Raw genomic sequence first — 20,515 nt, 5'->3', positions numbered from 1 at the left:
CATGAAGGGGTGTCCACATACATTTGTATATCTTGTGTATATGTTCAACACACACCAACAATCAAAATGTATAACCCCCCACCTTACTTTACAACGGGCTACGTTACAATTGTGTTTAATCGTTTGTATATTACTGAACTCATAGTGTTGGCTTAATTGAGCGTCTATACACTAATCATTTGGGACTGGAGTAGATTTTGCCCGGAACCATAGCCAGTAGGAACTTTCTATGCACAGCGATGTTTCCACTCGAACAGTAAGATAATGAGTACACCACGGTCACATTGACCTGTCGATACCGAACACAAATATAAATGTAAAAAAACAGGCATGTATTCAAAGAAGTTTGGACGGCTCATCTTAGGGTTTTCTACCCGCTGTTCAACAAGTGTTGTGAATGGCACTATTACTTCAACTCGGACTACAGTCAGCTGGACTTCAGTATGTAAACATCACATGCAGTTTCTGGAGCGTCGCTCTCAAATGGGTTTCGCGCATGTGAGGTATGGTGCAATTACATTTCAGTTTCTCTAACTAACTCCATGCTAACGGGAAATGATTTCGTTCCAGGTCGTCTTTTTGCAGCCGTGCTGAGCATCCTAGAAAGCATCTCAGAAGGGTGCTGCGTGGGTTTTCATCACTAGACAAGAACGCAAACGGGTAGTGGCCTACGTGAATAGAAACTAGTTTTCGTTGCGAAACGTTTTGCTACTGTGTGCACTAATTATTACACCCCAGGGTTGTATTCATAATTGCGCGCATTAGAAAAACGGATAATTCCAAATGTTCTCCAGTGTTATGTTGACTGTTTAGTTTAGCTTCTGTGTGTGCCATGCCCTACCGACACGTACACATCATGTAGATGTAGTGTTCACGTGGTGATCGCGTCACGTGTCAGTTTTCGTGTTATTATGAATGATCTTATCATGAGCACATTAAAAACATCATGTGTTACGCGTCACACGTTAGTTTAAGTGTCTGTTTAGTTTATTATTAAAGATATCCCCATGAACGGCTTACAAACGTCTACATGTACATGATTTTGCCAAAAATATTTTTTATTGCCATAGTAATCAGTTTAATTTGTCGATTTAGCTAAAATTGGGCTATCACCTCAATGCAAAACTTATTAGGCTAGTTGATATCGCAGCGAGCCACCATTACTGTGTAGATATGCCTATTTCTCACATCAATACAGACACATGGGCTTCTTTGTTGGAGGTAGCCCTATTCAGAAACAGGAGGTTAACAGACACAATCACTGTCACCATGCAATCCTTAGGCTATACATTTCTGTGGAGATGTCTTATGGTTAAAAGCAGGGTTCAAATTGAGGGGGTATGTGAGGATATAGGCCAAACCCTTGTCATAGAGACAGGCAAAAAGCATATGCTACCACTTGTTTTCTTAGCCATAGGAAAAGCAACGGTCCAGATTATATAAAGCGATCTAGGCTATAACAATGAACTCCACGATTATTTCTGCATAGTCTACTACCCTATAGGTATTGCTCAGCCTCAACATCACAGGAAAATGTTGTTTATTAAATTGAATCGGGCTATTCATTTCAGTGCAGTTGCGTTCTTACGCATATCCTTAGACTAAACGGAGCCGAAAACACCCCAGCCTGTTCTGATCACAGATCATGATGAAACCTGAAAATTTCAGCTGTTTGTCATTGATTTAGCCCACAATCACCTACAGATTTGACACACATAAAGACCTTTATTTAATCTGGATTTGACAAACAAAAGCCTGATTAGGATCCTGACTTTCCCAGTCATATTTCTTACCAATTAAGCTAAATCTATCATTTGCATATGCTAACCATTGAGATTAATGTTATGCTTTTTATGAATGAACAGGCATCAGGGTAAAAAATAATATAATTTCAATGCCCCTCCCCACACATTGTTACTTACCTTACAGGTCAAAGTCTGCCAATTTCCACTCCGTTCATATGCAAATACATTTGATTTATACACTGGCTTGTCTGGCTGGCATGTTTTAATTTTATCTACACTGAAATAATATTAGTCTTCTTATGATTTACCTCATTAGTACACCCGTGTGGTTGAATATATCTATTGTATGTCTTGTAATACAACAATGTTGAAGTAACAAATACCATCAAGGGATAAGTTAGTTTACAATAATGAACATCTTATAAAACAGCTGTGAAAACCAATCTGGCAATATTTTAGAATTAAATACATAAATGTTGATATTTTTGTTGGTACATGTGTGTCAATTTACTTTCAGATTTGTTGAACACTCACATGGCAATCAGACTGAAATACTGAATTCTGGTGTGTGGAATAGAGAGGAGATGGGTATTGTGTGGCTGGGAGGTTCTGCCGGTCACTTGTTTTCATCAGGTAGTCAGTCTTAGAAGAGGGTAACTGCAAAGTTCAGGCACTGCTGCCCTGCAGTGCTAGTGTTTTTAGCTAATCTGTGCAGCTCACATTATGTGCCCAGTATGATAGTTTTCTTGCTCTTTCTTAGCAAATAATGACAATAACAGGAGTTGATGTAATGAAAAGTTGGAGGGTGGTTGGTAATGGAGGAAATCCGGTGGATCCATGTCTGGGTATTAGGCAGAACCCCTAGGTCATGGAGAGCAGGAGCAAAGTAAACGGAAAAGGGTAGGAGAGACGTAAACAAGCAAACACACAGGTTAAAGGATTATCAGGTATGTAAAAATACAGTTATTTAATTATTTAAATGTTTGATTAGACATGCAATAATGTTAATGGGAGACAGAAAAGTAAGGATATATGTCCAAAAAAAATTGTCAGTGGGGTTGGTAAGGGAGGTAAGGGATGGTCCCTGGAAAAGAGAGAGAGATGAGTTGTGAGAAACTCCAGCGTGGTGTCATACACCTTAACCTCTCTTGGGGAGGTGGGTCCCACCCACGGGACACACTATTAAACAGCCAGTGAAAAATCAGAGCGCCAAATTCAAAACAACAAAATGTCATAATTCAAAGTTCTCAAACATACGACTATTTTACACCATTTTAAAGGTACACTTCTCCTTAATGTAACCACATTGTCCGATTTCAAAAAGGCTTTACGGCGAAAGCATAAAGTTAGATTATGTTAGGACAGGTACAACACAAGAAAAACCACACAGCCATTTTCCAAGCAGGAGAGGGGTCACAAATACCAGAAACTCAGCAAAAATTAAGCACTAACCTTTGACGATCTTCATCAGATGACACTCCTAGGACTCAATGTTAGACAATACATGTATGTTTTGTTCGATAAAGTTCATATTTATATCCAAAAACAGCATTTTACATTGGCGCGTGACGTTCAGAAAATATTTTGCCTCCAATACTCCCGGTGAATCAGCACAACAATTTTCAAAAATACTCATCATAAACGTTGATCAAATATTAAACTGTTATTCAAAGCATTTTAGATAACCATCTCCTTTATGCAACTGCTGTGACAGATTTCAAAAAAGCTTCACGGGGAAAGCACACTTTGCAATAATCTGAGTATGGCGCTCAGAAACATACACTAGGCAATACAGATACCTGCCATTTTGGAGTCATCTAAAATCATAAATAGCATTATAAATATTCAATTACCTTTGATCTTCATCAGAAGGCAGTTCCAGGAATCCCAGGTCCACAATAAATGTTGTTTTGTTCGATAAAGTCCATCATTTATGTCCAAATAACTCCTTGTTGTTCAGTTCAGCTACTCCAAATGTAGGAAGTGCGCCCAAAAGTTCATGACGAAAAGTTAAAAAAAAAAAAAAAAATAAGTTATATTTACATTCGTTGAAACATGTCAAACGTTGTATAGCATCAATCTTTAGGGCCTTTTTAACATAAAACTTCAATAATATTTCAACCGGATGATTCCAATGTCTTGAAAAACGTTTTGGAACACAGCTACCTCATCACGTGAACGCGCGCCAATGAACTCATGTCCTTTCCTGAGTCACCAACTTCCCAGCCTTCTTGTTCGCTTTCTGTTCACTGCAAAAGCCCGAAACTAGGTTCTAAAGACTGTTGACATCTAGTGGAAGCCTTAGGAAGTGCAAAATGAACCCTAAGTCACTCTGTGTTGGATAGGCAATGACTTGAAAGGACTACAAGTACCAGATTTCCCACTTCCTGGTTAGATTTTTCTCAGGTTTTTGCCTGCCAAATGAGTTCTGTTATACTCACAGACATCATTCAAACAGTTTTAGAAACTTCAGAGTGTTTTCTATCCAAATATAATAATAATAATAATAATAATATGCATATTCTAGTTCCTGGGCCCGAGTAGTAGGCCGTTTAATTTGGGTACGTTTTTCATCCGGCCATGAAAATACTGCCCTCTACCCTAGAGAAGTTAGCAGCACCTACCTGGATGTAGTTTAGGACTTGGTGGACTGTATATTCTTGAGAGTTAGGTTTTACTTAGCACTGTGTGTTCTCTCCCAGGTGCTTGTAAGGGCACAGATAACAGACCGGTAGGATTCCAGTTGAGGTTGTTTAATGACGCTGATTTACAGAGCAGTAATGGCACAGCACAGTGTAAGGCTTGACAATTGTGTTAACTAAGTGTGTGGTTCTGAAAAGGGGGAAATGAAATACAATAGTAAATGGCAGGTATAGGCTTAATACAACCTCCAATTACATAAGCTATAAATAATGTGGCTACAATTGGTTCTGCTACACAGCACACTACAACATGGCTGTGACATTACTAATGAATAATCGATCAGAGGAGTGCAATTACACAGCACTACTGAGCAGCACCATCATCCTCACACACTGCTTGAACTTGAATGTATAATGCATCCCCAAGGCTCATTGCTAACAAAATACCCACATAATCAGTATACATCAAATCAAATGTATTTATATAGCCCTTCTTACATCAGCTGATATCTCAAAGTGCTGTATAGAAACCCAGCCTAAAACCCCAAACAGCAAGCAATGCAGGTGTAGAAGCAGGGTGGCTAGGAAAAACTCCCTAGAAAGGCAAAACCTAGGAAGAAACCTAGAGAGGAACCAGGCTATGAGGGGTGGCCAGTCCTCTTCTGGCTGTGCCGGGTGGAGATTATAACAGAACATGGCCAAGATGTTCAGAAATGACAAGCATGGTCGAATAATAGTAATCACAGTGAACAGGTCAGAGTTCCATAACCGCAGGCAGAACAGTTGAAACTGGAGCATATGTCAATTTAGAAAAACTATAAATTACTGGACGCCTATGCGAAACGATGCTTCAACCATTACATTATTAACCACGAACATGTAAGCTGACGTTGACTAAAACCAACTAGGCTAGAGCTAACTAGCGCGTAGCCAAGAGAAATTTGGTTAGCATCAAGCTAGTGAACTATTAAACGCTATTTTCGTACAAATATTAACACTAACACATTTTATTGTGAAATCACATATTTACATATATTACCTAATGTAAACTGAGTCTTTGTTCATAGAAAACGTTGAGGGGGAAAAAAGTACAGAAAGTTCGGACGACATGTAAACAATTAGCAACCTAGCCTAACTCCAGTTTACTTACAATGGGGAAAATACCAACCAGTTTTTCACTCGGTTAAAACTCCCTTCAATTGCCTTCAAACATCATCAAACTCATGGAATGTGTGTGTCTCTTACATGTGGCATATGCTTGAGTATCACCTTGTCATCTCTGATCTGCTTGCTTCAATAAATTAATGCTAGAACATTGGTAGCCAGGATTAGGATTGGTAGCCAGGTATCTAGTCTCCTAATAATTGCTTAACGGTGCAAGTCAATATTTAACTAGGCAAGTCAGTTAAGAACAAATTCTTATTTCCCCCGGCCAAACCTTAACCTGGACGATGCTGGGCTAATTGTACCCCTATGGGACTCCCAATCACGGCCGGTTGTGATACAGCCTGGAAACGAACCAGGGTCTGTAGTGACTCCTCTAGCACTGAGATGCAGTGCCTTAGACCGCTGCGCCACTTGGGAGCCCCAAGCATGTTTTTTTTTTGGGGTCCTGTTAATGTTGAGTGATCACACATACCTCAGCAAACATAGGTTACTTTGCCTAGTTGAAAATGTGTGCTAAAAGTGGGGATGCTTCATAGTATTTCTGATTTATCTTAACTCGCCACCAATGAATTACATTTTTTTTTTTTTACAGAAAACTGCAATATAGGCCTACACTCAGATTAAGTGCCATCTACAAACTAACAGGATTCTTCTGCTGTCCCCATAGGGTTCCAGGTAGAACCCCTTCTGTGTCTAGGTAGAACCCTTTTGGGCTCCATTCCACAGTGGGTTCTACCTGGAACCAAAAAGTTTTCTCCTTTGGTGACAGCCAAAGAGCCCTGTTGGAACCCCTTTTTAAAAGAGTGTACTCAACAAGTTTAGCCTGTTTACACCATTTCATTCTGTACTCAAACATCTGCCTGGTATTCAAGATAACACGCAACATAACACCACCACCTTTGAAGGCTTTCGTCAACCAATGCTCAGTCTTAAATCGCAGTGTTCCAAGAACCTCCACCAGGGGTTACTGTGGTATCCTCAAAGGGACAAAAAGGGGATACAAGAGGCACCCCACACTAATTTTAGATCCCAAGGTGTCTTTATTTTCATACTGTATACTCTCATCACCATCTCCTTTGCCATCTTCTCATGTCTTTACTTGGAACTCCATCCAAACACACATACTATAGCATCTTGCTCACATTTTAGGCATCCAGCTGAGGCCTTGGATGGATAATGTTGCACTGAGATGGGCACAGGGGTATATGTACAGTCATTTTTAGTGTGGTGGCAAAGTAGTTGAACAGGAGAAGAGAATGTGGTTATTTTGTGGAGGGAGAACAGTGAGGGGTGGTGGGTTAAGCAGCTGCAGTGAAGCTGATTGGTTAGTCTGGCTTATCACATCTTGACTAAAAGAAAGATTTAAAAATTAGTTTGACATTGCCGTAGTTCAACAGCTGAGAAGCTGTCATTAACATACTCCCAGAGATGGCAATACATTCAGTATTCACTGAATGAATTAGCCTACCCATCCCCATTTACAATTGTATTCATCAATGAAATATATTATACTGTAGCACATTCAATTACATTATTATTGTAGACTATAGACTACTCCAGTATCTACCTTGTACAATAACATAATCAATTAATGAAGTAGCGTACCATCCACATTTACAATTTAATTGGTCAATTTGATAATAATACTAGCACATACAGTTACATTGTTGTAGAATAGGCTACTACTGTATCCACACTATATTAGCATACTGTTGTGATTTTTGTCAGGCATGATTTTAGGTCTTCGATCGAAGTTGCATGTGGTACCTCGTTTCCCTTTTTCAGTGAAAAGTAGTTATGCAGCTCCCATTCAGTTCGAGTGTGAATGTGTAGGCTTAGTGACAGTGGGAAAATAAACCCATAGCTCCAGCACACAATGGCGTGTAGGGGTAGTGTATTACAATGTAAAAAATGTATATATCTTATAGTACAGTGGTCACCAACCGGTCAATCTCCAAGGCATTTCTAGTCGATCGCCAAACATATCTGTAAAAAAACAAAACAACGATAAGGCTTTGTGTTCCTAGTTTTTTTTATTAGTCTCGGGCTGTTGGTGGTAGGTGCAGCCAATTCAGCTGCCCTGTGCGCCGGGTAGGTAAACTGTTGCCATTTTCATGCGTCTGAAGGTACAAACTCTGCCTTCCTGGTGGGCCTGGAGAGGAAATCCAGTGCACTATATGTTTACCGCTGGCCACTCAGATTGCTCCGATGAGAAAGCTATGGCAAAATTGATACTGTGCGATTTCAAAACGTTTAAAACCATGACTAGAGAGAGACTGTCAACGAATACAGCAAAGAGCTGCTGTTTTTATGAGTGAGTTTAAGTTCTTACTCAGCACTGTCAACACTTTTTTTTTTTTATATAAGCCATAAAATGTGCCTTTTTCCTATTTCCGCTCAGTGCTACAAGTAGTGCTTGTTCATAGGAGTAACAACATGAATTTGTGCATGAGGCAGAAATAATGTGGTGCGACTTGAGTTTCGCCATCAGCTGGAAGACTGTCCCTTTTTGGTCAGTGTCAGTGGAGGAAAGGGAGCGTGACCATCAGATGCAGGCACCATCAGCCCAGTAAAATAAAAAGCAAATTATTTAAATGTATGCTCACTTAGCTATGCCTCACAAGTAATACAACAATGGATCTATTACCGGTGTGATCATATAGCCTACCTGGAAAAATATATATTTTTAAATGTCCCTAACAACAATGCATTGGCTGGTAAATTCAAGCAACGTCAGTATGCGGTGATAATGTATTGGGCCTATAGCTTACTGCACAAACCTCATTGCTACAGTATTGTTTTTAATTGGTTAATGTTTCATAGGCTTAGTTTTTTTTTACTTCTTCAGGATCGGTTGGTCCCCTGCGGGATGTTGCGCTAACGAAGGCTAATGCAATTAGCATGAGGTTGTAAGTAACAAGAACATTTCCCAGGACATAGACATATCTGATATTGGCAGAAAGCTTAAATTATTGTTAATGTAACTGCACTGTCCAATTTACAATAGCTATTACCGTGAAACAATACCATGCTATTGTTTGGGAGAGTGCACAGTTTTGAACATAAAAGTAATTAATACACAAATTCGGCACATTTGGGCAGTCTCGATACAATTTTTTTTTTTTTTTTTTTTTTTACAGAAATACAATGGTTCATTGGATCAGTCTAAAACTTTGTACACACACACTTGCCATCTAGTGGCCAATATCTAAATGGCACCTGGGCTGGAATAATACGTTATGGCCTTTATCTTGCATTTTAAAGATGATGGTACATAAACGTTTTTTTATTTTCTTTGTATTATCTTTTATCAGATCTAATGTGTTATTCTCCAACATTCCTTTCACATTTCCACAAACTTCAAAGTGTTTCCTTTCAAGTGGTACCAAGAATATGCAAAGCCTTGCTTCAGGACCTGAGCTCCAGGCAGTTAGATTTGGGTAAGTCATTTTAGGTGAAAAATTTAGAAAAAAGGGTCCAATCCTAAAGAGGATTTATTAAGTCATGTTCATAAAAAAACAGAGCGGTAGATCTCGGCATGCATTTTGACTCAAAGTGATCTTGACTCAGAAAAGGTTGATGACCACTGCTACAGTACAATGGCATGTAGGGGTAGTATATCACAATATACTATTTCCTACGTGTGTATATTCATTTACAATTTAATTCATCCATTAAATAAATAATACTAGCGCATCAAATTACATTATTGTACACTAGCCTACTCCGCTATCGACACAGTAAATAATATTTCCTACGTGCTTTCGACAATACGTTATCAACTCAATATCAACAAAAAATTATTTTCAAAAACCAAATTTGCGTTAACACAGTAGACCTAAATATTTCCTAACGATATCACAACTTAAATATAGCCTACTTACTCCTCAATTGGATCAAGGACATCTTGGTAATTCTTTTCATCGTCTAAAAGGAAAATATCTGGGGCAGACACTCGAAAATCGCTTCTGCCACTTGTAAAATAAAAAAATAATGTCTATGTTCCCGCCTAGCTCTCAAATACTGTGCCAGTCTTTCACTCTATGAACGGTCACTGCTAACAATTAACTTAATCATTGTACATGTATATGTTAATGTAATGTACATGTATACTTGGTAGGGACATCCCAAGTATACAGATTTGCAAGGACCATCTGGAAAACGGCTCTATTCGACTGAAGGGACATCCCAAGGATCCCTAATAGCACCGTTTGAACTCCTCTATTCAACTGAAAGCCATGGACACAACTCTTATTGATTGTCTGATGTAGGCTACTGGGAACTGGTAACAACACAGTCTGATTGGCTAACAACATTTAGGTCCGTATACAGCGAGATTCCATGCCATGAGGTGTTGAAGGAAAGACAGATTACCTATAGATTGGACATCATCTTTTCTAGTCCATTAGCGATAACAGGAAATACACAAACCGTAGGCTACACTGTAGCTCAAGGTGGTTACGTCAGAATGTCTGCTTGCACGGAAAAATAGTATGTTTCTAACGCCTCCGCCTGTAATTTTTGATTTGTAAGGGCGGTGTCATGTTTACCATCGAAGCTGCTTCACTCAACTCTTCCTCACTCTCCACCGCTACAGAGTTTAGTTAGCTTCTTAACTAGCTGTAAAAATGTTTATTAGCCTTAGCCTATTTAGCTAGCTCAAACCAGCTGATCTGCCACGATGTATATCAGAAATGGGCATTTGCCAAAGTACCCAAACAAAGCCAAACGGAGGAGGATAGTAATGAGCAGCAGCGTCAACCACTGAGCCCGCCGCCAAGCCTAGCAGCAATGATGGGGTCGCGCTTCAGCTAGCTCCACATGCAGAACTTACCCACCCTTACACAAGCGCCACCAGGATAACGGCTCCACAGCCCCTCCACCTCCGACTGTTCCTGATGATCTTGGAACAGAGTAGCCAGCCCAGGTTAGCTTAGAATCCTACCCATGCCGCAGGTTTTCAATCCAGAAACTTTAACTTAATAGCAACTGGTTCATAGGAAGAGAGTGGCTGGAATTACGGTTACGGCAGATGCGTCATTTTGTTTCCCATGTCGAAAGTTCTGTGTTGGGTCCAATGCTAACGCAGACAAGGCCTTCACCCAAGCTGGGTATTCTAACTAGAAGCATGCTATTGATGGTACCAACGGATCTGACACTGCTCACCCAAATATTTATATATTCTTAATTCCATTCCTTTACTTAAGATGTGTGTATTGTTGTGAAATTGTTAGATATTACTGCACTGTTGGAGCTAGAAACACAAGCATTTCGCTACACCCGCAATAACATCTGCTAGACATGTGACAAATACGATTTGATTTGCTAGGCACGCATCAAGCAAAGAGCATTTGAAATGCACTGTGAAAAGAAACAATTTTGAAGTGCTATGGGAACATGGGTGTCAACACTTGTTAATGACGGGCAACTGGCAAGAAATCGCACAATTTTGTCGATTGTGGACATCATTGACTTCCTTAATTCAAACCAGTAACCACTGAGGGGGACATTGGACATAAGAGTCGAGTAGAGGGTGGCAGTGGACTTTGTCTATGATGGAATATACTCTCCGAAAGACAAGGAACTTGGCAAGGTGTTTAGCACCATAACCCACAACGCCACATGTCACACAATATTCAAAATGAAATCATGGGGCTCATGAGTGGGGTGTCAACAGCTACATCCACTTTGACAAATGTGTTCAGTCAGCACAGAAGAAGCAAGCTACACCCTAGGAAAGTTCAACTAATCCAACTGGCATTTTAGGGGAAAGATTTCGGGGAGAATAGAATGATCGATTACTCAAGTTCCACAGAGCATCAGAGGCTGAAACTCGTCTGAAAATGTAAACAATCTAGCTGGTTGGTTTTAATCAAAATCTTGGTTGCATAGCCAGTAGTGTCATTTCAGAAAATGGGTTTTCAAAGGTCTTTCTGTAGTGTGTAGGGCGCTGTCCATGGTGCTGATAGAGCGCAGCGGCGATTTCGCACCAACCTGTCACTTCTTTCAGCATTTCATTTGCATTATTTTGGTAAGACATTCACATGGGCTGTTTGTAATGGGTGAATTACCCTATCTTGTAGCCTATATTTATGACCAAAATAGCCTTGTTTAAGTGTGTAGGGCACTGTCCATTGTGCTACTACATTGCAACGGAGATAGACTACAGATTTTTCACCAACCTGTCACTTCAAAAGCACTCAATCAATGTTCTCGGAGTCTCAGCATTTTAACTTGATGTTTAATGTAGTATAGCGTGATATAAGCAGAATTTAATATAATTCCAATGCATGAACACTCCAAAATTGTGTTCCCTCACTGCCCCCTTAGTCAGTGTATCCTGGTCTGGTGTGTGCACTAACGAATATAACCCAGGCATTGAGATCTACGCTGTGTGACTGCAATAGAGACGACCTGGGACGTCCCCAATGTCTAATACATGTCAGTATTTGAGTGCTTGGTGACAACTATTTTGCATCTGTAGGATTCGCTCTGCCTCCAAGACCACTGTGGACCCAAATGAGGTGAAGAGGTTCCAGCTTCTCGCCAACAAGTGGTGGAACGAGCAGGGAGACTTCGCAGCCCTCCACTCAATGAATGATCTCAGGGTGCCTTTCATACGGTGCGTGTGTGTATGCCTGTAGCTTATTCACCCAATTGCATATTAAACATGCCACAATCATCCACTGATTCCACTATTTTAGACGTAGAATCCATGTCAGTCAGTTACAAATCTTCCCGGATCCACATGTACCCGAGACCTGAGTGGGTCTGGCTTCATAATTCTAAATAATGTCATGGGTCTGATATTGTCACGGGTCTATGTATGTGTAATTTGAACTGACTTGTCCGGAAGAGCCCATACAGATCCGAACACTGCTGAGAGAGAGATTTGTTAAATTATGATCATGCTCTTGTTTTTCACGAGAGTGGCGTGTGTAGCTTGTTGTTGGCCATTCATAAATCATCAAAGCAGCAATAAGCTACAGTCATAGAGCCTATTTTTGTAACTGTAGGATGAGAAGGCGCATGCACTGCAGCCACAGTTAGCCTAGCTAGCTAACGTTAGCTAGCTTCTCCCGGTTTGATGCAGTTAAGACAGGTACTACTTAATCATAGCTATGGCAGCTATTAGTCTACTATAGCGAGAGTCAGCTTGGTTGGTTGCTGTCTCCCTCCTCCCCGTGTCACTCACTCACAGTACGGCCCCTCCCCCACCTACTAGAGGGGCACCTCTTTCACTGATGACATTCGTTATGTGAGCTAAAATGTCAGAGCCAGGCAGTACAAGTTATTGACAGACCCCAGTTGATCCATGTTAAATTGAGACAAAAAGCTCGGAAGTGAGAAATGCCTGAAGTAGGTGTGAGGTCAAAAATATTGTATTTTTTTAATGGATAGGGATGATACAAGGGCAGATGATATGTAAAGAGTTGGTTCCGCCTTGTCAAATCTGAGGGTATTTCGATTGATAAGATATGCTATATTCATCCAGCCTACAGTAGCAAATCCCTTTCCTTCCTGTCTGATCCGGCGGTGATGAGTCTCAGTGGTGACAGTGTGACTGAGGGATGTCAGACTCAACACTGATGTGTCTCTACCCTCAGGTTGTTTAAACGAGGGGACAACAGCACTGATTTGGTTGGTTTAGCGTCAGAATCCTCCTTTGTTGGGGGGGGGATATTATTTGTTTATTTACTTACGCTAGTGTAGCTTGCTAGCAGAAACCAGAAGGAAGCGCAGCGGTAGGCTACATGGTCCCTCATCAAAAGCATTAGAGTTGTGTGGTGAGATGGGCTGGATGGGTAGTGTTAGAGTTTCTGAAGGGCGTCCAGGCTAAAGCTCTCTCCCTGCAGCCCTCGCAGGCTTTCTCTCCCACTCTCTGTGCCAAGGCAGTGGGAGACCCAGTGGCAGGGCAGTAATGAGGGGGACACGTGACTCCTCGCCCACTCCATGTACATCTTGCCTGGGGGGACAGCAGCCAGAGTGTAGGGGATGGAGCTGGGGGTCAACGGAGGGGAATGGAGATGGAGGGGATGGGGCTGTGAGATTCAAGTTGTAATTTAGCTGGGGGATTATTGGAGGGCAGCGTTTGTCCTGACGACTGTGTAGCCAAGGGGATTGAGATTGTGACAGGAGGTGTGGGGAAACATGGAGAGCACACACACAAATAGACTAGGGATAGGCAGGAATTTGACATTTTTTGACTGTTCGAGTTCTTGAATGGGAGAAAAAGAATCCAAATGTGCAAAGCTGATAGACATACCCAAGACGACTCAAAGCTGTAATCGCTGCAAAAAAGCCTTCTACAAAGTATTGACTCAGTGCCGTGAATACTTATGTGAATTAGATATTTCTGTATTGACACACCTACTAATTCACGGGTTTTTCTTTATTTTTTTACTATTTTCTACATTGAAGAAGAATAGTGAAGACATCAACTATTAAATAACACATGGAATCATGTAGTAACCAAAAGTGTTAAACAAATCAAAATATATATTTTAGGTTCTTCAAAGTTGCCTTGATGACAGCTTGGCATTCTCTCAACCAGCTTCACATGGAATGCTTTTCCAACATTCTTGAAGGAGTTCCCACATATGCTGAGTACTTGTTGGCTGCTTTTCCTTCATTCTGCGGTCCAACTCATCCCAAACCATCTCAATTTGGTTGAGGTCGGGTGATTGTGGAGGACAGGTCATCTGATGCAGCACTCCATCACTCTCCTTATTGGTCAAATAGCCCTTACACAGCCTGGAGGTGTGCTTTGGGTTGAAAAACAAATGATAGTCCCGCTAAGCGCAAACCATATGGGATGGCGTATCGCTACGGAGTGTGGTAGCTATGCTGGTTAAGTGTGCCTTGAATTCTAAATAAGTCAAACAGTGTCACCAGCTGGTCGCTCCGGTACAGCTTGCTGTGCGGTAGCAGAGAGAATAGTCTAACTAGGGTGGCTGGAGTCTTTGACAATTTTTAGGGCCTTCCTCTGACACCGCCTGGAATAGAGGTCCTGGATGGCAGGAATCAAATCAAAGTTTATTTGCCACACGGTCAGGTCTGACTACCTCCTTATGACATTTTGGCCAATGCATTAAAAAAATATATATATATTTTATTTTTATTTACATACTTATTCAGACCTTTTGCTACCTGACTCGAAATTGAGCTCGGGTGCATCCTGTTTCCATTGATCATCCTTGATTGGAGTCCACCTGTGGTAAATACAATTGATTGGACATAATTTGGAAAGGCACACCTGTCTATATAAAGGTCCCACAGTTGACAGTGCATGTTGGAGCAAAAACCAAGCCATGAGGTTGAACGAATTGTCAGAGACAGGATTGTGTCAAGGCACAGATCTGGGGAAGGGTACCAAAAAAAAATGTCTGCGGCATTGAAGGTCCCCAAGAACACAGTGGCCTCCATTCTTAAATGGAAGAAGTTTGGAACCACCAAGACTCTTCCTAGAGCTGGCCGGCTCCTTTAGTGGCCCATCCAGAGCCTGGACTTGAACCCGATCGAACATCTCTGGAAAGACCTGAAAATAGCTGTGCAGCGACGCTCCCCATCCAACCTGACAGAGCTTGAGAGGATCTGCAGAGAAGAATGGGAGAAACTCTCCAAATGCAAGTGTGCCAAGCTTGTAGCGTCATACCGAAGAAGACTCGAAGCTGTAATCTCTGCCAAAGGTTCTTCAACAAAGTACTGAGTGAAGGGTCTGAATACTTATAGAAATGTGATCTTTTTTTATGGGATATTTTGTGTGGATCGAGAACAAACAATTTAATCAAGTTTAGAATAAAGCTGTAACATAAAATGTTGAGAAATTCAAGGGGTCTGAATACTTTTGAATGCACTGTATGACTTTGGGGTTGGGGTGGAAAGAGTGGTAGTGTGTGTTCACAGCGTGACCTCTTTCAGGGATCATCTTTTGAACGCACATGGAGGGCGGCGCCCGGGGAAACCACTGGCAGGGCTCAGAATACTGGACGTAGGCTGTGGAGGGGGGCTGCTCACTGAGGTAAAGTGTATTTTTATGTGTGTGTGAATGTGATAGATATGCTGCTGTGGACAACAGACTCCTATCCCCATACAGCTGCTTGGAAATTCCAATTTTTGCAATTGCAAGCTATCAAATCAGATTTAGCTTCACTTTGAATGTAGCCTGTACAGTACAATTCTGCTTGTGATGCAAACCTTTTCCTTGCTCTACCAGTTGCTAATAATGTTTGAAATGTCAACTACATTCATATTTCTTCTCAATTTGACTGGTCAGGGTTTGGTGGAAAGGACAGTTGGTCGTTTGTTTGTTTTTGATAACTTCACATCTACAAAGGATTGCATTTTGTTTCCTTGCTCTTATTTGAAGTGAACACATACCAGCAGTTTTGTTTGATTTGAGGAGACAACTTCAGGTCTGATATAGCTCTCACAGACAGAAACACATACACAGTCTGTTAGCCTTTGGACTGTATGAGTCCGTCTCAGAGAATCGTGTAGTTAGGGACATTATTTTCAGAAGCGATCAGCTGTGGAAGAATAGGGATTGGCTGCGGGCGAGCAGGCAGCACGAAGGTGTAAACACAGATGGCCAACAGCATACAAAAATTGACTACCCCATCTCTGTACCCCACACATACAATTATCTGTAAGGTCCCTCAGTCGAGATGTGAATTTCAAGCACAGATTCAACCACAGAGACCAGGGAGGATTTCCAATAACTCGCAAAGAAGGGCACCTTCTTCTAAATAAAATAAAAGCAGACACTGAATATTCCTTTGAGCATGGTGAAGTTATTAATTACACTTTGGATGGTGTATCAATACACCCAGTCACTACAAAGATACATTTACATTTTAGTCATTTAGCAGACGCTCTTATTCAGAGCGACTTACAGTAGTGAATGCATACATTTCATTTCATGCATTATTTTTTGTTGTTTTTGTACTGGCCCCCCGTGGGAATCGAACCCACAACCCTGGCGTTGCACACACCATGCTGGCGTTGCAAACACCATGCTCTACCAACTGAGTTACCGGAGAGGAAGGAAACTGCTCAGGGATTTCAGGGGCCAATGATTTTAATGGCTGTGATAGCAGAAAACTGAGGATGGATCAACATTGTAGTTACTCCACAATACTAACATCAATGACAGAGTGAAAAGGAAGCCTGTACAGAATAAAAATATTCTAAAACATGCATCCTGTTTGCAATAAGGCAAAAAAAAGAGGAGCGCGGAGTAGCAGAAGTGGCAAAGAAATTCACTTTTTGTCCTGAATACAAAGCGTTATGTTTGGGGCAAACGCATCACTGAGTACCACTCTTCATATTTTCAAGCATGGTGGTGGCTGCATCATGTTATGGGTATGCTTGTCTTTGGCAAAGATTAGGGAGTTATTTAGGATTTTTTTTAAATAAATGGAGTAGAGCTAAGCACAGGCAAAATCCTAGTTCAGTCTGCTTTCCACCAGACACTGGGAGAAAAATGTACCTTTCAGCAGGACCATAACCTAAAACACAAGGCACAATATACACTGGAGTTGCTTACCAAGATGACACAGAATTTTCCTGAGTGGCCTAGTTAGTTTTGACTTAAATCCGCTTGAGAATCTATGGCAAGATATGATCGCTGTCTAGCAATAACCAACTTGACAGAGCTTGAATAATTTTAAAAAGAATGGGCAAATATTGTACAATCCCGGAATGCAAATATCCTGAAGACTTACATGAAAACACTCACAGCTGTAATCGCTGCCAAAGGTGATTATAACATGTATTGACTCAGGGGGTTGAATACTTATTTAATCAAAATATATTCATGTTTTACTTAAATTTAACAATTTTAAAAACGTTTTTCTTCGGCTTTGACATAAGTGTATTGTGTGTAGGGATCATTGACAAAATTTGACAATTAAATATATTTTAATCCTACTTTAACTTAATGTGTAAAAATTCAAGGGGTGTGAATACATTCTGAAGTCACTATGTATAAACTCACTTTCTCCCAGCCCTTGGGTAGACTGGGGGCAGATGTACTAGGCATTGACCCGGTGGCAGACAGTATTGGGACAGCAGAGGTACATGCGTGGCATGATCCAGACCTGCGTGGCAATGTGCGCTACCGTGCCATCACTCTGGAGGAGCTCTCTGAAAAGGGAGGTCAAGGAGCAGGCCAGTTTGATGCAGTGTTGGCCTCTGAGGTGGTGGAACATCTGGCTGACCTGGAAACCTTCACACTCTGCTGCAACCAGGTGCTCAAGGTGGGTCATGTGACTCGTCTCACATTCCACACACTCATGACTGTTCTCTCTGAGAGAACAGCCGCTTCATTGAAGTATGCGTGGTGTTCAGGTGTGCGTGATTTGTACTATCGACTGTATCTTTTCGGTTGACCTCTTTATCGGTCCGAGGGCCAGATGCCTCCAATCTCCTGGGTCAGTGTGTTGGAGGACAAATGAGTTGAGGGTCCGCAAATATTTCTAATCTCCTCTAATACCATTGCATCCAGATTCTCACTCTCTGGCCCAAATCTCTCACCTGCTCTTTTAACACTGACCATCATAAATATAATTTGTTCTGTACAATGTCATGTTTAAAATAGCTTCATTGGTTGAGATGTAAACCAGCTCATCTCTCCTTGTTACAGTTGTGTGTACAGTCTGTGTTAGATGAAGCATTCAAAGCCTGTCCCCTTTACCTGATCTTTCAGTAGTTTATTTTTTTCCTATTGAATTCTTATCTATCAAACTTGTGTTGCTGCCTCTCAATTGACAATAATAGAGCCATCCGAAGCAACACACATCTGTTGGATCACATTCATTAGTGTACACAACAAAAACATTTTGAAAAGGAAAATGAGCATTTCGTATTGGACCAGATACCAGTCTAGGTAGTCTCTCCTGGTTTGGTGCCTAATGAACACAACCCTGGGTTGTAACGGTCTCCCTCCTGTGTGCAGCCAGGAGGCTCCCTCTTCATCACCACCATCAACAAGACCCGGCTGTCGTATGCCCTGGCCATCGTGGCAGCAGAGGAGGTGCTACGCATCGTGCCCAGTGGGACTCATGACTGGGACAAGTTTGTCAGCCCCATGGAGCTGGAGCGCCTGCTAGAGTCCAGTGAGTCTGCCTGCTCTTCATTCACATGCTGCTACTTCTCTTCCACACTCTCCTTTTAGCTCTTTCTACTGTCCCTTTGGTATTTTACTATTGTGCTGGTGCCTCTTTTTTTGAAGGCATACTGGTGTCTGTTTGGCTGTCTCATTCTTTCATTCTCACTTTCCAATAGGTTGTGTGTGTGTGACCCTCTGTCTCTCGCTCTCTTTCTCATCCGTTCTCGCTTTCTGTCTTTTTAATTGTCCCATTTTCTTATTTCTCATCCTCTCTTTCTCACCCATTCTTTCTCTATTTCTCTCTGACCTATTCATCTCTCTCTCTCTCTCTCTCTCTACTCCGTCCCAGATGGTTTCCATGTGGAGTCTATCCGAGGGATGCTGTATAACCCTCTGTCAGGGGCCTGGAGCTGGACAGAGAGCACCAGCATCAACTACGCCCTGCACGCGGTCAAACTCGAGGAGGAACCGAACCTTGACCAGGACGACCCCGAAGACCCCACCGTGATAGTGGCCCAAGCTAAGGCCAGACGCTGGTACAGCTGACTTGACCGTGGGAGAGGGTTGTCATAAGTGGTCAGCTGTAACACAGGTTCTCTGAAGGAAAAGGCAATGGACCTGAAAAACACAAAGCATTTGAGAAAGTTATAGTTCAGTGCTTGATACAAATACATGGTGTTTTCTTTCAGCCAGGCCATGATTGTTTTGTGAGTTCACAGCATAATGAGTCCCTCTGAATTGCGTGAACTGTTTATGCTTTCGAGGCTTGTCATTACAATGTCATCTGTTATGGTAGAAGTGTTCATCACCATGATTGACATCTCAGGTCTCTGATTTACTATTGAGCAAGATGTTTTCTTCAAATACAGTCACAATGTCTGTTCATCAAAATCCATTGTATGGATATTGTTTGTCTTGACATGCTTATTATATCCTCCATTAGGAAATGAAATGGTTTCCTTTAAGATTCTCTGATCTGATGATTATTCCTCTCTAGTGTCATTTCAACAGTGTGAAGATATAGTCCAAATCAATGATGTGGTGTTTGTTGTAAATCCTGTGCTGAAATTCAGGATCTGAGGGCTTTTTATATTAGAAAAGTCTTTAGATTTTCTGTCTGCATATTTCCTGCTAATCCCTGAAATATAGGAGGGGGAGATCAGGCTGCTTCTGCCTTCTCTTTCTCTCTACTCTGTAGCCATGGTGATTTTGAGATTATAATTGGCTTCTTGCTGAACTATTACATAAGACCCAAACTAAAATCATGCGTGCAAGTTATTATTCAAAACAGACGCAATCATTGGCCTGATGTTCCAAGAAGTGCAGTCACAGTTGTGTATTTGATCCTCCACAGATGGACTGCGTGTTTGTCATATTTTTCCATTTGCCCTTATATGTAGACAACGCCCAGGACTATGTGCTGAAATGCAAAAAGGTATGGTTTTTTTTCTTCCCCCTCATGACACAAATGTTGTTATTCTAGTCACATGCCCCACTGGCCTCTAACAAATTGCATTTAAAAGCTGCTCATTTTATGTCGATGTAGGTTATAGAACAGTCCAGGGCTGGTTTTCAGTCACACACTTAAGCTGAATAAGATTGCTCTGCCATACATTTAGCAGACCAAGTTTGAACAGGATGAACATGTACAATTTGTCCAATAGACTGTAGTCTACCTCCAGTGACGTGAGCGCCCACGAAGCCGCTGGAATGCACACGCTTGCAGTATGGCTGTGCAGTAAGGATATTGGATGTATAAGCAGGAAGCTATAATAAACGGATTATTGAATACGATTTCAGAACTACAATGAATCTGTTTGAAAAGCATTCCTTATGAGGTGCAATGCTGA

General features: G+C 41.4%; 1 protein-coding gene across 1 annotated transcript; it reads left to right on the top strand.

Annotated features, from left to right (window-relative positions):
* The first annotated feature begins 241 nt into the window (after window positions 1–241).
* Window positions 242–19,630, top strand: LOC106605038 (ubiquinone biosynthesis O-methyltransferase, mitochondrial). Its single transcript, XM_014200275.3, has 6 exons — window positions 242–503; window positions 12,039–12,176; window positions 15,476–15,575; window positions 17,563–17,814; window positions 18,513–18,672; window positions 19,015–19,630. The coding sequence occupies exons 1-6, from the start codon at window positions 331–333 to the stop codon at window positions 19,209–19,211; spliced, it is 1,020 nt and encodes a 339-aa protein (XP_014055750.1). The 5' UTR covers window positions 242–330; the 3' UTR covers window positions 19,212–19,630.
* The last annotated feature ends 885 nt before the right edge of the window (window positions 19,631–20,515 follow it).

This window comes from Salmo salar, chromosome 05, assembly GCF_965601325.2.
Source record: "Salmo salar chromosome 05, fSalSal1, whole genome shotgun sequence".
Classification (NCBI taxonomy): Eukaryota; Metazoa; Chordata; class Actinopteri; order Salmoniformes; family Salmonidae; genus Salmo; species Salmo salar.
Note: the sequence above shows the minus strand (reverse complement) of the source record. Positions and strands in the feature narration are given on the sequence as shown.

Bases quoted from the DNA above. Each gene is read 5' to 3' on its own strand.
- LOC106605038 (XM_014200275.3), top strand. From the start codon at position 331: ATGTATTCAAAGAAGTTTGGACGGCTCATCTTAGGGTTTTCTACCCGC. The intron at 15,576-17,562 runs GTAAAGTGTATT...ACTTTCTCCCAG, and splicing joins GAGGGGGGCTGCTCACTGAG to CCCTTGGGTAGACTGGGGGC. The intron at 18,673-19,014 runs GTGAGTCTGCCT...ACTCCGTCCCAG, and splicing joins GGAGCGCCTGCTAGAGTCCA to ATGGTTTCCATGTGGAGTCT.